Here is a 20,846-nt window from a genome sequence, read left to right as displayed (position 1 = left end):
TGAGTCCGACTGCAAGACTGAGTCTGTACCAGGTGATGAAGGAACCAACAAAACGGACAGTACCACTTCGGAGTCCTCAGATACTGACACGGTCCGCATAAAGATTCAGTAACACTCGGGAAATATCCAGACTTGGAATGACAAGTGACAATTAACACCACATAAATGCTAGGAAATGACCATTTTGAACAGGATAGTATCTACCGCCCTTGAAATTGGATGGTATTATCAAAGCAGAATTTCCCATTATCAATGTCCTGAGGTGTGCCACTGACTCAAAACTGAACTCGATAAGCCACTTAAACAGCATTAGTAGTACAGAAGGTCAAAAATGAGATGTTCTGCAGCAAATGATTCACTTCTCACCTTCCTAAATCCTGTCCTCTATCTACAAGAGGCAAATTAGGTGTGTGATGGAATACTTACCACTTCTGTGGAGGAGTGCAGCTCCAACAACAGCTTGGAAGCTTGATACCAGTTCAGACAAAACAGCCTATGACTGACACTACTTTCATCAAGATTCACTTACCCCCACCACCGACACTCAGCAGCAGTGATGTGTACTATTGAGAGAGATATGGCAGAAAGTTACCAAGCGTCCTCAGGTAGCCCTTTTCAAACCCATAAAGAATGGCCAGGTAGAAGCACAACAGCAGATACATGAGAATACCAGAATCTGCATATTTCCCTCCAAACGACTCACCATCGTGACTTGGAAATATATCGCTATCACTCACTGTCACTGAATCAAAATCCTGGAATCCCCTCCCTAACAGCATTTGGGTCAACCTACACCAGATAGAATGCAGTCGTTCAGGTAGCAGCTCACCACCACCTTCTGAATAAACAAACAAACTAATAAAAAAAACTATTCAGCTTGGTTGATCTATGCTGCAATTCCAACCAACAGTCTTTGATCTATATCCTTTAATATTGAATAAAAAAGTTGTTCATCCTGGTTTTTGACAACTTCAATTGATCCAACACACACACGCAAGTGAGGTTCATAATTGCACACTTCTCATCCTGAAGTATGAAAGTACTTCTGGATTTCCCTTTTGAATGGGCTGCTCTAAATTTTAAAATGTGAATCCTTGTTTTTGTTAAGGTAGTTTAAACAACCCATTTTCATAATATAAAATCTTTAAGTTCAGGTAATATAGCGGAGAATTTTCACTCCACCACCTCCAAGGCCAATATATCCTTTGTATTTACCCTGTTTACACTTGTGATATGAGCACTGCTGACAAGGAAACTATCTATTACCAATTCCTAAGTGCTGTTAGCATGGTGAGCTGTCTTTTTGAAAACTGCAGTCTATAATGCTAGCACACCTGCAGTGTTGTCGGGCAATAGTTTCAGGATTCGGAAAAAAAGTGACACCAATAAACAGCGATGTAGTTGCAGGACTTGATAGTGTTATGGTTTGAAGGGTGACTTCCAATTTATGGTGCACCATGTGTCTAATGCCCTTAACCTTTTAAGGTTGGAGGATTGAAGGTATTGTCGAAGGAGCCTTGGTGAGTCACTGTTGTACACTTTCTACAAACTATTGTTATTGTGTTTCAGTGACGGGAGAATGAACGTTCAAAGTGTTGGATAGACTGTCAGTTACGCAGGTTGTTTGGTAACAGATATTGTTAAGGTTCTTAAGTCTTGTTGGAGCTGCATTAATCTCAGTAATAGCAGCCTCTCACCTTGCTTCTGTAGACACAATATTTATATATTGCTAAAAAGAGATGTGAAGTAAAACCTTTTCACCTATCCACCAGGATTGAGACTCAATAACACCTTTAGAAAAGTAACAATTATTTCTGCAGCATGACAAGAGGGTGTTGATTGATTGGATTATGGTTGGCAAGGAGAAGCAGCAGGAATTGTTAACTGTTTTAGTCTTAATTAGGTTCAAAACAGCAAAGCCAGCTTTGACTGATCAGGGCATTGCTGTGGGGATGCACTGTCTCTATAACTTTTTCAGGAATTATAATAGATACAATGTCTGGACATATTACTTTTTGCCTATAAAGAGCATGTGAACAAATGAACTTTCTAACACACTCAAATGAATTATATAAAGAGCCTGGCTGATGATCTTAAACTGAATTCTGGTATACAGAGGAACCGATTATCCGAATATCAATTATCCAAATATCAGATTATCCGAAGGAGATCTCGAGGTCCAGATAGAAACATTACGTGAAAGAGCTGTTTCAACCCTGATCAGGTCTTTTGTTCACACTGATTAAAAACAATCTCTGCCGAGAACAGTCCTGGACACAGAGGAGAGCCCAGGCACCATCAACAAATGACTGACCTCCCGCCCTCCCTCCGTCTCCCCACATTTTCCCTGGAGTTCTACATAGGGGTGAACCCTAAACCCCCTTTCCCCAGGTATTCTCTCTAACATTGTCCCATACAGGGCAGAGGTGGAACTTGTCAAAATGTTGCAGTTAAAACGTTGTGTGAGACTGTGTATTTGCGTGTGCTGTTTGGAGACTTACCCCAGAAAGGTAGCAGCAGTCTTACAGTTGGTGTGCACGGTTCGGCTGCCCCAGAGGGGGAAGTGGGTAGCCGGGGGTGGGGCAGCACAGATGCCTACAGGGTGTGGTGTTGGACGGGTTTGGGGGATGGGCAGGGGGCAGTATTGAGAGGTGGACGGGGGCGGCATTGGACAGGGTTTTGGGGGCGGGCAGGGAGTGGTGTTGGACGGGATTGAGGGTGGGCGGACAGGGTTTTGGGGGGGGGGGGGGGGGGGGTTAATGGAGGTTCCCCTGTAACTCTTAGCACAGTTGGGGTTACTTAGTGAATGCTATCTAATGTATAAAGGTATAGGTGGTCTGATTAGTAAGTTTGAAGCCGATACTAAGGTTAGTGGCGTAGCAGATAGTGAAGGGGACTATCAGAGAATGCAGCAGAATATAGATAGATTGGAGAGTTGGGTGGAGAAATGGTAGATGGAGTTCAATCCGGGCAAATGTGAGGTGATGCATTTTGGAAGATCAAATCCAAGAGTTTACTATATGGTAAATGGAAAAGCCTTGGAGAAAATTGATGCACAGTGAGATCTGGGCGTTCAGGTTCATTGTCCCCCGAAGGTGGCCATGCAGATTGATATGGTGGTCAAGAAGGCATACAGCATGCTTTCCTTCATCACATAGAATATTGAGTACAAGAGTTGGCAGGCCATGTTACAGTTGTATAGGACTTTGGTTTGGCTACATTTGGAATCCTGCATACAGTTCTGGTCACCACATTACCAAAAGGATGTGGATGCTTTGGAGAGGGTGCAGAGGTGGTTTACCAGGATGTTGCCTGTTATGGAGGGCACTAGCTATGAAGAGATTGAGTAGATTAGAACTATGTTCATTAGAAAGATGGAGGTTGAGGGGGGTCTGATTGAGGTCTAGAAAATCATGAGAGTTATAGACAGGGTGGATAACAAGAAGCTTTCTCCCCAGAGTCAGGGATTCAATTAATAGGGGTCACAAGTTCAAGGTGAGGGGGTGGAAAGCTTAACAGAGATATGCATGTAAAGTTCTTTATGCAGAGGGTAGTAAGTGCCTGGAATGCATTGCCAGTGGAGGTGTTAGAGGTGGGCACAATAACGTCACTTAAGATGTATCTAGACAGATACATGAATGGGCAGGGAGCAGAGGGATACAGATCCTTAGAAAATAAGTGACAGGTTTAAATAGAGGATCTGGATTCGCTATTCTTATGTTTTAAGTTTCTTCGTCTCTTCTTTGTTCTAGTGGCAGAATCTCACCTAATCTTGGGCACTATGTTTCAGTTTTGAAAGCATAGGCTCCATGAGCATAGTTGGCAGATGCCCATTTTAGATAGTCAATGAGATTTATCATTTGACATGATCTACCAAACATTGAGAAGTACAATCTAAATAACTGGGATCACATGGCACTGACATTCATTCACCATATTATTCATTTATGTGGTAGACAAAAGGTCTTGTTTGGTTAGTGGGTAACATCATGCCAGTGGAGAATACCATTTGTGCTTACTTCAAAGTACCTGCATGAGACACAACGTCATCTATTGTTCAAAATTTTGAGACATCTTACAGGGTAATTCGCCATAGAATGGACACTTTTCAAGGTCAAAATTCATATGGTTCAGTTCAACTGAAGCATTACTTCCTTCTGTTTCTATTCATATTGCTTACAAATGGCTAAACTTTACACTAATGTTGTAGCACTTGTGCATTATCTTTCAGTGATACATGCACTTGGACAGATAAATCTTTGGTCCTCTTCAGTTCCTCCCTATTAAGAAAATCTGTTTTTTTTTGGGATCCACTTTTCCCACATTGAACGCAATCTGCCTATTCAACATGTCTGTCAATTCCTACGTTTACTGTGCACCTTAAGTTAGTGTCAGCTAAATTCCCAATGAAGGGCTTATGCCTGAAACATCAACTCTCCTGCTCCTTGGATGCTGCCTGACCTGCTGTGCTTTTTCACACCCAAGACTCTGTTCTCCAGCATCTGCAGCCCTCTGTTTCTCCTTGGAGGAGGAAGGGTCCAATATGGGAATTAGACTCAGTAATAAGTCAGTTGAGAGCACATCAGAATTTAATGATGGTTCAAGTATTTAACTGGAATCACATGGCTATCCTGTGATCCTGATGACGACCAACAAACCCGGTCAGGGAGTAAACTGAAAACCAGCTCCTTGCTCTCCCCTCTCTGTCACATCCTGTCTGATGACTCCTTTTCCAAAAAGGAAATTCCCATTCATCTGATGCTCAGGCTGGGCCCTGGTGCAATACAGGCATCAAACAATACTCCTGACTGGCTGGCAGTTCTATGGGACAAAATTTCCATCCCACTTGGTCTTGATTGCTTGGAGAATCAAATGCCGGTCCATTAATTGCCTTGTAACATTTAAGTTGCATCAGAATTCTCCAATGGAAACAACTTTCCCACTCATTCTCCAACAGGGGTTAGGCAGGGCTTGACTATTGCTTTATATCCCAGTCGACAATTGTAATTAATGTAGTCTTGTCACATTTCAAAACAAAAATGTATAACTTTGCATTTACATAAATGTACAGCTGTATTAAAGCATTATTTAAAAGTATGCCATTAATTTTGACAAATCATTCAGTTTCTTTGTTTGAAGATTACTGCATTAAGTTCCTGTGACTATATCTATTTACAATATTGGGAGGTTGCACTCCCCTTTTCTAAATGGAACTTTCATCGTACAATTCATCCGGAAATACATTTGCTTAGTTTTCGACAAGTGCATTCTAACATGATTGGTTATTAATATTATTGGACCACATCCTACCTGTATCTGCATCAGTGGCTTGAACTCTTGTTAACAGTGTCTTATTAGCTGTGTTTTCAAAGACAGATACAGTGTATGGATCAGCTGTAAACATTGGTGCATTATCATTCACATCCTCCAGTATTATCACAACGTCAGCCTGGCAGAAGCGACCTCCTCCATCAGTGGCTTTCATCAATAGGTTATAAACAGCTTGCTCTTCACGATCGAGTGGAGCTAAAGTTTTCAATTCGCCTAAGTAGTTAATTTAAATTCAAGTTAGATGCTAAAATGATCAGTTGACAAGTTTTACATTTTCTTGATATTAGCACTTGATTTTCATCTGGCTTTCAACAGATTTTAGAACTCAATAACTGTTCAGTCTATTTTCTCCAGCCATCCTACAAAGCAATACCATTTAACAGATTTTCATTATGTACCCAATAATCCATTAGTTTTTGGCATGAATGTCAATTTCTTTTCATTCAACAATCTTAATTAATTTTCTGGAGGGAGATTAAAAGTAACAAATTAATTCAACTGCGGGTGAAATACATTTTAAAGCAAATGTTGGAAAGTTTGTTACAATTTATGAAGTGTATCAGTCTTGGAAAATGAACAGAAGTATCACAGCTTATGACACAAGAAGTGTGAATATCCTCACCGGTGTCTGGATCTAGTCTGAATTTCTCTGAACCAGTTCCATGGAGGGTGTAAGTGATTTCAGCATTTGAACGAATATCTGCGTCTTCAGCCAGCACCACAAGAATTAGTTTGCCAGAAGGAACATCCTCTGCAATTGTCTCAGTGTATAGCGTCTAAAAAGAAAAATAACATTCTACTCAGCAGTTTTCATTTCATTTCACCCACAAACCTTAAAATAACTGGCAGATGATGGAGCCGTTGAAGAAAAATGCTGCTGCAGTTTCTCACACTATTTTAAAGATCCACTATTACCAGTCAAAATCTTTCAAACCTCCTCCTACACCAAATCAGCTTTGCTTGATCATTTACCATTTATAACTGATGGAACAAGATTGACAGATAGTAATTTATTACATCTCGTAAACCAATTCTCACCATTTGATGATTACTGTCCCTAATACAATGGTTCTAAAGATCTTGTACTTCAATAAGAATGTCTAATACCATTTAATCTTCCACGGCATCACACATGGCAAATTTAAACTGAGTGCAAGCTTCAGGTCAAATGGCATTGAACAGTTCGGGATAATAGGATTAAAATGGCATTCAAATCCTACTTAAAGTCATACACCTTCTGGGAGAAAGTGAGGACTGTAGATGCTGGAGAACAGAATCAAGAGTGGGGTGCTGGAAAAGCACAGATCAGGCAGCGTCTGAGGAGGAGAATCACATTTACAGCCCTTCAGCTATCATACACATTCGGTCCTAGTTGTTCATAATTTTATGATGATTTTTATAATTAAAGTTGCTAAGTAAATACAGCTTGTTGCAGTAGATGTTCCTAAAGAAATAATTGCATTGATTAGAGAAAGGGTATAATCACCAAATCATAAATCTAGATTGATTATGCAAGGTGTAAATGTGAATGCTGGTATTTATAATGAAGAAAGTTAACAAGAAGTGGATGTAGTCATAATACAAAAATGATATTGTCTATTAAGAAATGTTATGATTTGACATAGTTGCAATCATACAACACTAATTGGTGGAGACAGATTTTTTATCGTAGATAAATATTAAATAATCCACTAGAAAAGGAAATTAAAAACAAATCTGGATTGGAATTGCCCACTGACCTTTTGTTGAATTGAGGGGTAGATTTCAACAAAGCTAAGTGGGTACCGCGCTGCCGTTCAATATTTGATTCCAGCCTCGAGCAACTGTCTTTTTGATGTGTGCACATTCTCCCCATTCCACGTGGGTTTCCTCCCACAGTCCAAATGGGTGCAGGTCACATGAATTGGCCATGCAAATTTGCCCATGGTGTTCAAGGGTGTGTAGGTTAGGTGCATTAGTCAGGGGAAAACAGAGTAATAGGGTCGTGGAATGGGTCTGGATGAGTTATAATTTGGAAAGTTGGTGTGGAGTTGGTGGGCTAAATGGCCTGTTTCCACACTGTAGGGATTTTGTGAATCTACGAATTAAAGCAAGATTATTTAAACCTTGTATACATCACCTTTAGATTATTGTGTACCATTTGGGAACTACCTTCTATAGGACTTGGTGGATTGGAGCAGGATTTAGAAGTGATGGCTATTACATTCAGTACTTGAAGCTGCAAGAGTTGGTCTAATTTTTCAATGAGGAAAATGTCCAAGAAGCAATGAAGCTATAAGACCTGGTGAATCGGAGGGAAAATATTTTTGTACATTGAGATAAAATTAATGGAGCCTCAAAAGAGATTCTTTTCATGGATATGGCGAATCAGACATTCAGAGAAAGCATTATGACTTAATTAATATATTTAAAGCAGAATTGAAGATATACCAGGTAAGGAAGATGATGCAAGTTGATGAAACAGTGTAAACAATGGACTTAAAGGGGGGAATGGCCTTTCTGCTGTTTTCCCAATTAGATCACAAAGATGAGAATGTGCGCCCTTTAGGCACGATTGATCAATGCTCATCAAACTTTGGTCATAGAAACAATGAAAAAAGTATGTTTATGTCATTCTCGATGGTTTGGCAGATTAATGTACCTATAGCCTTGGTGCAACACTGTACTTCCTAACTCCCACCACCATCGTACAGGTAACAATGCACATAACTGAAGTTTTGCATGACAAACATCCAGCATCACTAGGCATACTGAAGTGCCAAAATTTAAATAGTCAGAACAAAAGTTGTCTTTTATCACATTCCCTTTAAGAATTCAATAGGCGTAGGAACCTGAATTGCATGTTAAAGGAGCTGAAGGCATGTTCCATCTGGAGAATAAAAGCCATTTTGATGTCCAGTTGACTTCTCGTACTGGCATAACAGATTACAATGCATACATTGCATTTCTAACTCTGACTTAAGACCAGAAAAACCAGGTGTCATGATACCAATGTTAATTTCAGATCTCCAGCACCCCTGATTCTTTGTTTATGTCATGATGCAATTTGTGGGCGGCACGGTGGCACAGTGGTTAGCACTGCTGCCTCACACCGCCAGAGATCCAGGTTCAATTCCCGTCTCAGGCGACTGACTGTGTGGAGTTTGCACGTTCTCCCAGTGTCTGCGTGGGTTTCCTCCGGGTGCTCCGGTTTCCTCCCACAGTCCAAAGATGTGCAGGTCAGGTGAATTGGTCATGCTAAATTGCCCGTAGTGTTAGGTAAGGGGTAGATGTAGATGTAGGGGTATGGGTGGGTTACGCTTCGGCGGGGCGGTGTGGACTTGTTGGGCCGAAGGGCCTGTTTCCACACTAAGTAATCTAATCTAAAAAAAAATTTATCCTCTGAATACAGAGGTAGACAAACTCTAAGAAAGACTTTGACCAAAACAAATCTATCAAAAATATAACAGGCAAACTTCCAACATGAGAGAAACAGTGCAGCAAAGTCATTTTTGGGGGATAAAAACAATCTTTAGACTGAAGCTGTGACTCATTCTGCACAGAAGCAAAAGAGATGTGGAGGGATAACATTGGTCAAGAAGCTACAAGAAACAAAATTCATATAAATCTGCTCTCTGTGGCTTAGATAATCTAACTTAAAATACGTGAAGAGTAAAAAATGCATAAGAATTTTTTGAAAATCTGTTTTTATCAAGTGTGCCATCAGTTTTTCATGAATCCTATCCAGCATTTTGTTTATGGACATAATCACAACTGAGCAACACCATCTGTTCGATACTATGAATTGAGTCACTAAGCCAGATAGATGATATTGTCATGTGACCTTTTAAAGAGCTTGTGTAGCTCCCTTCAATGCAATTACCAAACATACAGTAATTTCAAAAATTCTTAAGGTTCAAACTTACATTAAGAATTAAAAAAATGTTTTTAAATCCATCTGGTGCAGTAAATTGTAAATTCAGGAGAAATATGGTTAGAATAAGAAACTCAAGCTCAAGGAATAGCTGCAGAGTGAATATTATAGTTGAATTCTAGGGCAAATCTTGACAAGCATATGAAAAGGAAAGGAACAGAAGCACAGGAGCGAGACAAAGGCAGCTGGAAGGAGGCTTCCATGGACTATTAACATTGGGATGGACTTAATAGGCTGAATGGTCCGTTTCTGCCCTGTAACTACTTTGCAACTTGGTAATGCTCCTTAGACTGTCAAGAAATAAGAAATTAATTATGAAGTTATTGCTCATATATTATACATCATGTTATGGAGGTATAGGTGTGTACTGTACCTTTGAGAGAGACTGGAAGCTGGCACAGACTCAGAGAGGCACAGAGTGTGCTGAAAGAATTTAAAAAGTAATACTTGACTGTGAAACTAACAGTGCAGTTGAGTTGGCATGGTATACAACAAATTTGAATTTGGCCAATCAGTTGAAATTATGCCCCAAGATACCCAAATCCAATCAAATTTGAAATATTATGTTTTGATGATATCAAACCAACGAAATGATCTGATGTTTTGGGTTATAAAACTGGACATTTCGAAAAGTTAGAGAGAGAACTGCCAAGAAACCCAACAAGGATAGAGTGCTTGCTAAATAACTCTCTGAAAGGCACCTGTCCGTTAAAAAAAACTTGGGCAGCAGAAGAGCGGGAGACAACTCAGGAAAACCCAGAGGAAAACTGACAAAGCTGTCTAGTTTTGAAATGTGATTTTTTTTTTTGTAAACCTTAATCAGGGTTTTTTTTAAAAAACATCAGACCAGTATTGTAGAGTGGGAGTTAAAAGATAGGTTTAAGAGAAAGGAGCTGTAAATAGTTATGGTTTTAATTTTCCTTGTTGGGCTTAAAGAATAAACTTGTGAATTTTTACTTTAAATAGTAACCTCCGGGATCGTTCTTATTCTCTCAAAATTTAACAGGTTATGGCACAAGGTGAGCTTCTGTGTCAGGTTTAAATTAGTAGAGGGGTTTACTCTGGAGACAACAATTGCATTTATATATTAATTGCTTGCAATAATTTCTGCCTATCCAACACTCACCTTCTCGCAAGTAGGACTGTTATCATTTGCATCAAGGACTTTAACCTCTACTACAGCTTTAGCCACTAATGTCCCATCAGTCGCTGTAATGTTCAGAAGGTAATGATCTTTCTTCTCTCTATCCAAAGGTTTTCTGACATAAACCTTCCATTCATTTTGAATGTGCTCAATTGCATATTGTCCCAGAGGATCTCCTCCTGAAAATTAATTTAAAATTGGCAGTTATGAGCATACTATCACATCAAAGGGAGTAGTACTAACTGCTGTGTAATCATCGATACCTCTATTTGGTCAATAGTTCGAACCATTTCTGAAGATGTATGCACCAGCAAATGCTGTCAGTAATCAACTTGGTTAGATTATAGTAGACATTAAAGGCATGGTTGTTCTAATAAATGAATGTAAGAACTTTTCTATGAGATGATAATGCTCTGGCTTCTGATATTCATCCTGCAATTTTTGGGAGTTTGAGCCTAGGTAACAAATTTCAGCAGGCTGTTGAATGTGAAGAAATTCATAGTCAAATCCAAATTATCACTAAAATGTCAACTCATGAGGGTCACTGGACCCGAAACAGTAATTGATTTCCCTGCACAGATGCTGCCTGACCTGCCAAGCTTTTCTAGCAATTTGTTTTTGTTTGATGTACAACATCTGCAGTTCTTCTGCTTTTTATGTCAACTCATGCACTAATTGGAATATGATGAACAGGAGACACGAGGCAGCTATTGGCATTTAGCCCACAAACAAATCTTTATGTCTGTATTAGAAACAAAACACAACAATTGATACAATTTCAAAGGTGAGCTGTTGCATAGGTTGGGAATCGAGTATAGGTATCTGGTGTACATAGCCAAGTGCTGCATTTAGTTGCATCTTCACCTATTTGTTACTGAAAAAAACCAGTTCAATCAACAAAATCTAAGTAGTTGACATTTCTACTGCTTAAAGTGGGCTGTAGTGTGCTGGTGATGACATTAAACAAAATTATTTTTAATTGATTTCACATTCTATTTCAACTTGAATGGAAAACAGAGATTGCAATTTTAATGCTGGCTAGTAATTTTAGATTCCAACTTCCATCTCGGTGGAGAATGAAAGCAAAATAAACTCTCCTTCCCAAGTTTTGATTGTGGGCTTAGGCTGTAATATTAAAATAAAATATAGCAGTGAATCACTTATAGCACGGCTGTACACCATGAAAAGCATTTGAAAGTTTAGTTTATCTGGTCAAATTCTTAAGAACAGTTCTTTGTATGTGGTTTAACTGATAGCACCATTACTGCATATGCAAACAAAGTTTGTTTCCCAACAAGGCTTTCTGTTAAAAAAAAATCAATTACAATCTGTTAGTAACTCCCACTCTGCCTCAGTAATGTACTTCCCAAGGGTAAGAGCCTCAATAAGCAATCAGAAAAGGCTAACCTTTACAACTTTAAATCCAATTGAACTTATCAGCAGCTAAATACAAAAAGAATTCTGCACAACACAAATACAGAATTTCATTACACCAATAAGAATTATTCTGTATCATTCAAAACAGAATCAATGGAAACTGAAAATGTAAATAACAATTGTTTCCAAACTATCATTTTGGAAACAATTTATACTGCGAGATGAAGAAATCCATACTTCCGTCTGAAAGAAGGTTCACTGTTATCCAGATATAAAGCTAAATAATTACCCAACAACAATATAACTAGTGGAGAAACTTGTGGAAGGAACAGTTCAACAATCGTTCTGTAAAATATGGTACTTTGCCAAATTTACAGTTTACTTTGTTTAATCTAATGCTTCAGAGGCCAAACACTGGCAAAGTTAAATTCCTAACATTCTTCTATTTGGTCACGAACTATCAAGCTGAAAAGTTGTTAAAATCCTTTTTTGGGTACAGGAGTTTCGAATCATGATCTGTCTATACCTGTTCACCTTTGAAGAAAGCAGCAGCCAAACCTGCTGCTGCCTCATTTACTTGATTGTAGTGTTACACTTGCTCCTCAAATGCCATCAGTCCTGTCTTAAATAGAAAGCTTACTCAGTGCAGAGGAACTACTGCTCATAGGCACTTTCTGCAAGAGGAGGTTATGTAAGGACATAAAAACAGAAGAAACTGGGGTAGACCATTCAGCCCTTCGAATCTGCTCCACTTGCCAATAAAATCATGGCTGATTATATAGCCTCCATTTCACTTCACTGCAGGTTCTCCAGAAACCATGAACATCAGGCCAGACAAAAATCTGTGTTGCTCAGCTGTGCATATATTAAATGACACAGCCTTTATTCCTCACTGAGGTAGAGTATTCCAAACATGAATCACCCTCAGAAAAAAAATTGCTCCTCTTCACCAGTTTACAAGGACAGTTTGATACCAACTTACTCCCCTGGGATAAGCTGTTAATGAGGATGATTTGAGAATGGTTCTCTTGCTTACTAAATTCTTGTCCTAACCCCTTCCCCAAACCTCCCTTTCAGATATTCTGCTTACTGGTGCCCAGCAATTGCTCTCTTTTCAGCCACACAAATCACAGGATGGCAGGGGGCAGTGGGTTACCTTCCTCTTTAAATCCTTTCAATGGTCGCGCCTCCACAACTCTCTGGGGTACAGAATTCAATACCTTTCCTACTCTCTGGAAGGAAATCCTTCGTATCTCATTTTTAAATGCATGTCCCTTTATCCGATAACTCTGCCTGCTAGTTTGAGATCCCCCTACGAGTGGAAACATCTCTCACACTTTCCTCATGTTTCAACAAGATCACCCCTCATTTTCCTAAACTCCAATGTAGAAAAGCCTAACTTATTTAGCTGTTTTTGATAAGGTAACCTCTTCATCTCAGGAATCAGCCTGGTACATCTCCTTTTAAGTGCCTCCAATGCCCAAAATATTCTTTCTTACATACAGGGGCCAAAACGGTGGACACTACTCCAGATACGGCCTCAAGTAATGAAAGATTGTGCCCAGTGTGATTCCACAGGGATCAGTTTTGGGGTTGTTGCCATTTGTGGTTAAAAGAAATGATTGAGACTTGAATGCAGGAGAGTTATCAGTAAGTTCACAGACTATAGGGAAATTAGTGGGGTGGTTAAAAGTGGATAGACGTAGATCACAGAAGGACGCTGATGGGTTGGTCAGACGAGCTGAGTTGCAAATGGAACTCAATCCACGTAAATGTGAACAGAACAAACAAGACATAATGAACGGTAGGCCCCTAGCAAGCACAAAGGATAAGCTGACCTTAGCGTGCATGTCCACCAGTCCTTTTGACACAGGACAGGTAGATAAAGTGGTTAACAGGGCACGTGGAATACTCGCGTTTATCAGTTGATGCACAGACCATAAGTGCAGAAAGATTATGCTGCAATTGTACAAAAGGTTGGTTAGGCCACAGATACAGTACTTTGAGCAGTTCTGGAATCCACACTATAGAACAGAAGTGTCATAGAGGTGTTTGCATTGAAGAGAATGCAAAGGAGATTTATCAGAATGTTGCCTGGGCTGGCGATTTTAATTATGAAGGGAGATTGGATAGACTGGGGCTGTTTTCCTTGGAGCAGAGGAGACTGAAGGAGGGGGAGCATGATTAAGATGTGTAAACTTGAGGTATAGAGACAGGTAGACAACAAGAAACTTTATCCTTTGCTGGAAGGAACAATGACCAGCAGCATAGATTTAACACAAGGGACAGAAGGTTTAGAGGAGATGTGAGGAAAAATGTTTTTCACCCAGGTGGTGGAAATCTGGAACTCATTGCCCGTCAAGGTGGTTCAGACCAAAACAGTCATAACATTTAAGATGCACACATGATGTCAAGACATACAAGGCTGTGGACCATGTGCTGAAAAATGGGATTAGGTGCTTGTTTTTGATTGGTGCAGACTCGATAGGCTGAAGGGACTTATTCTGTGCTGTGGACCTCTATGATATTGCAAAACACTCAGCAAATCATGGGCAAGACTATATAAGGTTTTAAATTATACATACCACATACCATACCTGTACCATATTAATACTATGCACTATGGATTCAAATTCTGACCCCATGTTAAGTTTAAGTGAAGATATGAGTGGAACACTGAAGTTTTTGAATACAATCAGAAGTTTTGGATACATGCATGTTCAAACAAAAACTTAGGCATGTCAATTTTTACCTAAAATTTAAAACGCCCGATTACAGAAAACAACTAGTCAATTTTAGTGTAAATACTCTGGGATAGATTGTTATGGATTAGACTATTCCAGACATGTCTATAAAATTACTAACCACTTATATCATACAAAGCAGAATTGTTTTCTGCCCACTTACATCCTCAAAAACGGGGCTGCTCACAAAATGTGCCCCAAGTAGGAGGCTAGAGGATGGCCTGAATTTTGGCTTGGGCCCCACTAGTGCAATCTGGGCAAAGTCATGGGCAGGGTCCAAAGTCTCCTTGCCTCATTATGTTTTTTTTATATTTGCCATAGAACTTTCTTTTTAAAAATACACAGGATATTGGTCTCCAAAACTGACTACCTGTACCAGTTTTTCCAACAATAACAATAATAAGAATGTAAAATGGGTGAACTTTGAACTAAAAACTACTTGGTTAGAAACTTCAGAACTAGTATGGTAGAGGTCTGCGGTTTTGCGATTAATGGATTTAAAAAGTTAAGCAACCTTCTGCAGATAAACAAAATGCCATGATTTAGATCTAACAGCAAGGCATGAGAAATACAAATTCGCTAATTTTAACATGTCAGCCCTATCAACCGATAAAATATATATAGACATTTTAACAAGTAAATTGCTAACGTAAAATGCAGTCATCAAGATCTGCATAAAGTATCTGTACTTTGACAAAGTCCTTACCTGTAATGTAGCAGGTAACTTGTCTATTGACTTCTTCAGTGTCAGCATCTGTTGTACTCAAGATGGCTATCACTCCACCCGGTGGGTCATCTTCACTCACAGTCCCTTTGTAGACTTCAGCGGTAAAGCGTGGAGGATTATCATTGACATCACTAACAGTGACATCCACTACTGAAGTAGTGGACAATTGCACCTTTTCTCCTTGATCAGATGCCACTACTACAATGTTGTACTTCTTCTGCTCCTCATGGTCCAATTCTTTGAGAGTAGTTATCCAACCTGTTTCACTGTTAATGGTGAAGAGTTCCAGTGTATGATCAAGTTCCTGAGATTGAGCTAAACTATAAGTCACCTGACCGTTTGTGCCAGAATCCAGATCTGTCGCTTTTACTTGAATGACTGTGGTTCCTTCAGGTAGGTTTTCCACAACAAAGGCTTCATATGGATTAGAATCAAAAACAGGTGCATTATCATTTTCATCTTTCACTTGAATACGCACATCCACAGAAGAAACTATTTCATATTCCTCGAAGGGATATTGTGCCATGACTGTAATCTGGTACCATTTAGTTGTTTCATGATCAAGTTTCTTTTCAGTTTTTAATCTTCCAGTGTCACGTTCTATGGCGAATATTTGATCCATGTTACTTTCAGGGGTATTACCCTTCACAAGACTGTATGCTATTTGTTGATCATTTTCTGCTCGAATAACGTCAATCTCAGTCCCAATATTGATTTCTTCAGAGATTGTGAATGTGTAGAAGGGTTCAGGAAATACTGGAAGTGGAACTTCAGGTGGGAGTATTCTAACATAGATGGGAACAAGAGATTCCTGCTGTGGTACTCCACCATCTTTGGCTCTCACAAAGAAAGTATAAAAGTGATTTTCCAACCCAACCAGACTCTCTTTGGTACTAATGAGCCCAGAAATTGAATCAATTTGAAGGTTTTCTTCAACACTGTCAGAATCTGCCTCAATGGTGTAGGCAACATCTGCATTACTTCCTTCATCGGCATCTGATGCTACAATCTTAATGACCGAAGATCCCTTCGGAGCATATGCACCGATGTTTACCATGTACTCTGTAGCTCGGAACTGAGGCACATTATCATTTTCATCAGTAAGTATAACATTGACATTGCAGAAAGCCACTTTACCACCACCATCTTTTGCCATAACACTAATGACGATTACCTTCTCTAATGGGTTCTCACGATCCAATTTCTCTGATGTGAAAATCTTGCCTTTTTGCTCAACAGAAAATTTATCTCTTGCAAAGTCGTTAACAATGTAGTAACTTATGTGCCCATATGTGCCAGAGTCTTCATCGGTAGCCCTTACTTCAGTTACCAGGGTACCAACATCTGAATTTTCAGCCAATTCTACCTCATAGCTAGTTTGATCAAAAACAGGATTATGGAAATTAGCAGTAACAATGCTCACCCGAACTTCTGCTGAGCTTCGAAAAACACCATCTGATACAGACACACCAAGGTTGTAAACTGCCTCCAAATTCTGTTTGTGCAAGTTTGCAACTGTAATAATGCCGGATTTACTGTCAATTGCAAAATTCATATGCTCATTGCCTGAGATAATTGAATATTGAAGATTCTCCACGTCAGACATATCTGCATCAGAGGCTTGAACATGCATTACAAAATGCCCACGAGTTACAGGCTCACGTATGGAGGCTTGGTACAACAGTTCATTAAACAATGGTGGGTTGTCATTCAAATCAGTGATGTGGACAGTTAGAATAATGTCACTAGAAAGTTGAGGTTTTCCACTATCCAGGGCTCTAACAAGGAGATTATACTGTTGAATATGTTCATAATCCAGCATCCGCGCTGTCAAAATGAGGCCACTGGTACTGTCAATGTGAAAATACTCTGAGCTTTTGGTTTCATCTTCTACCAATTGGTAGTAAAGAATTTTATTCATTCCTGAATCTGAATCAGTAGCAATGACCTGAACCACTGACGTACCTACCACAGAAGCCTCAGACAGAGTGGCAGTGTACTTTCTCTCTGTAAACACTGGAGGATTATCATTGACATCTTCTATCACAATATCAACAAATACCTCAGCATGAGATCCAGTCAATGAATCTGTTGCTCTTACCGTTAACTTATAAGCTGGATGCATTTCAAAGTCTAGTGAACTAATCACACTTACAACTCCAGTGTTGAAGTTGATTGTAAACTGATTGAAAGGATCTCCATCTGCGATACTGTAAATGACACGAGGACCTTCTGGACTGTTAGCCTGCACATATACAACAGGAGTATGCAGCTGAATGTCTTCAGGAACTTCAATACTGTAAAATGGTTTTTCAAATACAGGCATGGCTTTATTTATAACAGTGATAGGTACTTCAACTTCTGTTGAAAGTGGCTCCTCTCCTCCATCTTTCGCTGCAACAATAATAACAAACTCCACATTTGATAGGTTGGGTTCAAAACTCTTTTTCAAGGATATTGCCCCTGATGGTTCTACCTGAAAATGCTCATGTTCTTTTTTGAGGTAATAGTAAACTTCTCCATTTTTACCAACATCCTTGTCTATGGCAGTGACTTGGCGAATAATGTGACCTACTTCAGCATCAACCTGGACTACAGCATAATAAGGCAAGTTCACAAAAATTGGAGCATTGTCATTAATATCTTCAACAGTAACTTTCACAACAACATGAGCAACTCTTGATGATTTCTTTTCTTCACTCACTTCAACTACTACATCATATACATCTTGTTCTTCACGATCAAATGGAATTCCTGTAGTCGCAAGAACACCTGAAGTGCGGCTTATTTTAAATTTGCTATCAGGGTTAAGGATATGGTAAAACAATGGTTCATTCATTTCATTGCCCATTGTGGTAATGATGGCTATGGTTTTAATGTCTGTAGAGTTTTCCTTCACCACAGCAGAATATGAGCTTTGTGTGAATTTCAAGTTACTTTCTTGGCTTTCTTTTATACTTACATGTACTGAAGTTGTGCTTGAAAACCTTCCATCACTAGCTCTAACTGTAAGCTCATACCTGCTTCTCAGCTGAGTCACGTTTCTCACTGAAATCAGTCCTGTCTTTGCAGCCATGGAGAACTTCTCACCTATGTTGCCATCAATTATGGAATATATTAAATCTGCATTGGAACTAGAGTCCGCATCTGTGGCATTTACAACAACCACTTTCACTCCTTTATAAGTTGGCACAAGGAGTGACACCTCATACAGATCCTGAACAAATACTGGAGGGCAATCATTTACATCAATCACATGAATGGTAACATTCGCTTCATATTCTGCAAATAACTGTGGATTTCCACTGTCGTGCACTTGCACAGTAAAATGAAAGATGCTAGTCTCCTCATAGTCTAGCTTCAGGACTGCACGAATAGCACCTGTGCTGGAATCAATGGCAAAATATTTCTGAGCAGATGGTTCAGCAATCTGATAAATCAGAAGAGCATTGGATCCTTCATCAGCATCTGTGGCTTGAATTACCAGTGGAGTATTTTTGTCATTCAGAACCACACTGTTGACATATGCAGATTCACTAATGATTCCAATATACTCTGATTGAGTGAAGACTGGCATATTGTCATTTTCATCTTGCACCTGTATCAAAACAGTAATATTGGTCGATAAGCCAGCCATATTCGTGGCTTGAACTATAAGCCGGTACAAAGCCAATTCTTCATTGTCAAGTGCTTCTTGAGTGATTATGACACCTGAGTTAGGGTTGATATTAAATGCACCATCAGTATTTCCATCTTTTATTTCATAAGTTATTGTTGATTGACTGGATGCAGTTGCCAGGATGACAAAACTGCCAATACTAGCTCCTTCACTTATTTCTGCATAGTACTCTTTTACTGCAAACTTGGGTGCTGCATTATCTGAAACGGTCACGAAGATGCGAACAGAAGTAATTGCACTCATTGGAGGCACTCCTCCATCAGTTGCTTTAACAATAAGTTCATATTGTCTCCGTGTACTACGATCCAGACCTTTTGCTACGATAACAGTACCCAGAACTGGATTAATGGCAAAACTGTTGGCAGCATTTCCTGTAAAGGCAAACATATACATATTATGACAAATTATAATATATACAAATAATATCATTGTGTGTGTTCTATCTAAAAGTCAGTTCTTGGCTCAGTATTGTCCTTCCATATCTCTCTATTCATTTAATATGTCAATAATTTGCTTTAAGTTTCAAACCATCCAACATCAATATCCTCCATTTTCCTCTTCCTCTTTATTCTTGAAATCTTCCCTCCATAAGATCTCTAACAAAATCTGTTTCTACTTAAAATATGCCCTAGGCAGTTTGTCTGTGTTTTCCTAATTATGTAGGAAAAGCTTTTTTTTTGTTTATTCAGTCTCTACAGCAGTCACCACAACTTGCCACTTTTTTTTCTGTCCAGGCAATCCTATTAATGCACATCCAAACTTACAGTTCAAAGTTACATGGCAAACTGGCCCCATCCTTCTGCCAGTGTCCATGTCTCACATCCATAAAGCAAGACTCCAAATACAGGTCTCTACAAGCCATTCTTTGAGCTATTTATTCTGCATTCCTATTTGTAACCACATCTTCTTATTAAATATGGCTCTTTCCATTGCTACCTTTTTCTCATTTCCATGTGTTACCATTATACTTTAATAGCATATGCCTATCAGATAAAATAGGATAGATGTAGATTTGTAAAGTATATTTTACAAATATCATAGGTAGCACAAGTAAATCATAGGACTATGTCCTGCATCCCAAGAGGGCCTGAAATTCTTATGATAAATTGCCTCAGATGATGTTCAGGAAATCACTTAAAACAGGCATCAAGTTCCTTCCATCAGTTACAATGGGGCTTAGTGCTTGTTTTACGTTTTCTGCAAAAGAAAGGAGTAGGGCTGGGGGTGCAGTATTTGCTCATCGCGATTGCAGGATAAAATCTGACATCAACCAAATACATGAAGACACTGATGGCAATGTGTGAGAACAGGACAATGTTAAATTTTACAAAGATGCATGACACAAATGCAAAAGGTGTTTCACCATCATTTCCGTGCAGACAAATTGGACACCTTAACCATTTTGACAGATGGCAGAGTTTCTGGCAACATTTAACGGTTAAGTACCTACATCATACTTCCAATAGAGATGCTGCATAATCTAGTTTCTAGGCATTTTAGTTTTCCTGTCACAGCCAAATGGGATCACAATGTATTATTGCTAACAAGTCTATAAGAATTAGAAATGCTTATGATTCTCTGCCCCAAATGTTGTGTTGGAACTGAGGTAGGGAAAACTTAAAAATGGTGGCTGCGACCCAATTCTAGAATTCCTGTCCCCATTCCAACTGTGTGGGAGTTTTGGCTCCTTGGAATAACAAGCCCATACTCAGCAATTGTGTCCTTGCCTATCTCAATGCAGGGACAAAAAACTCACACCACTTGGAAATTTGATGGATTCTAACAGAGTTTGGAGGAGACAATTTACGGCTCCTTAAAGAATTCCAGAACATAGATTTTCTTAAACTGGAGCCAGAAACCTTCTGTCAGCCAAAATTACATAAGTGGTCAACTTCACATACTATATTTAGGTGAAGGAGTATAATTTAAGT

At 39.2% G+C, this 20,846-nt stretch overlaps 1 protein-coding gene across 6 annotated transcripts in view; it reads right to left on the bottom strand.

The window, feature by feature from the left end:
* The window catches only part of fat1a (FAT atypical cadherin 1a), a 204,062-nt gene that overhangs the window by 52,109 nt on the left and 131,107 nt on the right, over positions 1 to 20,846 (bottom strand). For all 6 annotated transcript variants that reach the window (XM_072570435.1, XM_072570445.1, XM_072570416.1 and 3 more), the window contains 4 exons: positions 15,216 to 19,286; positions 10,371 to 10,567; positions 5,954 to 6,107; positions 5,311 to 5,544 (listed from right to left, as the gene is read on the bottom strand). In XM_072570435.1, coding sequence (XP_072426536.1) covers positions 5,311 to 5,544; positions 5,954 to 6,107; positions 10,371 to 10,567; positions 15,216 to 19,286 — 4,656 coding nt within the window. The remainder of the gene's footprint in view (positions 1 to 5,310; positions 5,545 to 5,953; positions 6,108 to 10,370; positions 10,568 to 15,215; positions 19,287 to 20,846) is intronic.

The sequence above is a fragment of the Chiloscyllium punctatum genome, chromosome 1 (genome assembly GCF_047496795.1).
Source record: "Chiloscyllium punctatum isolate Juve2018m chromosome 1, sChiPun1.3, whole genome shotgun sequence".
NCBI lineage: Eukaryota > Metazoa > Chordata > Chondrichthyes > Orectolobiformes > Hemiscylliidae > Chiloscyllium > Chiloscyllium punctatum.
Note: the sequence above shows the minus strand (reverse complement) of the source record. Positions and strands in the feature narration are given on the sequence as shown.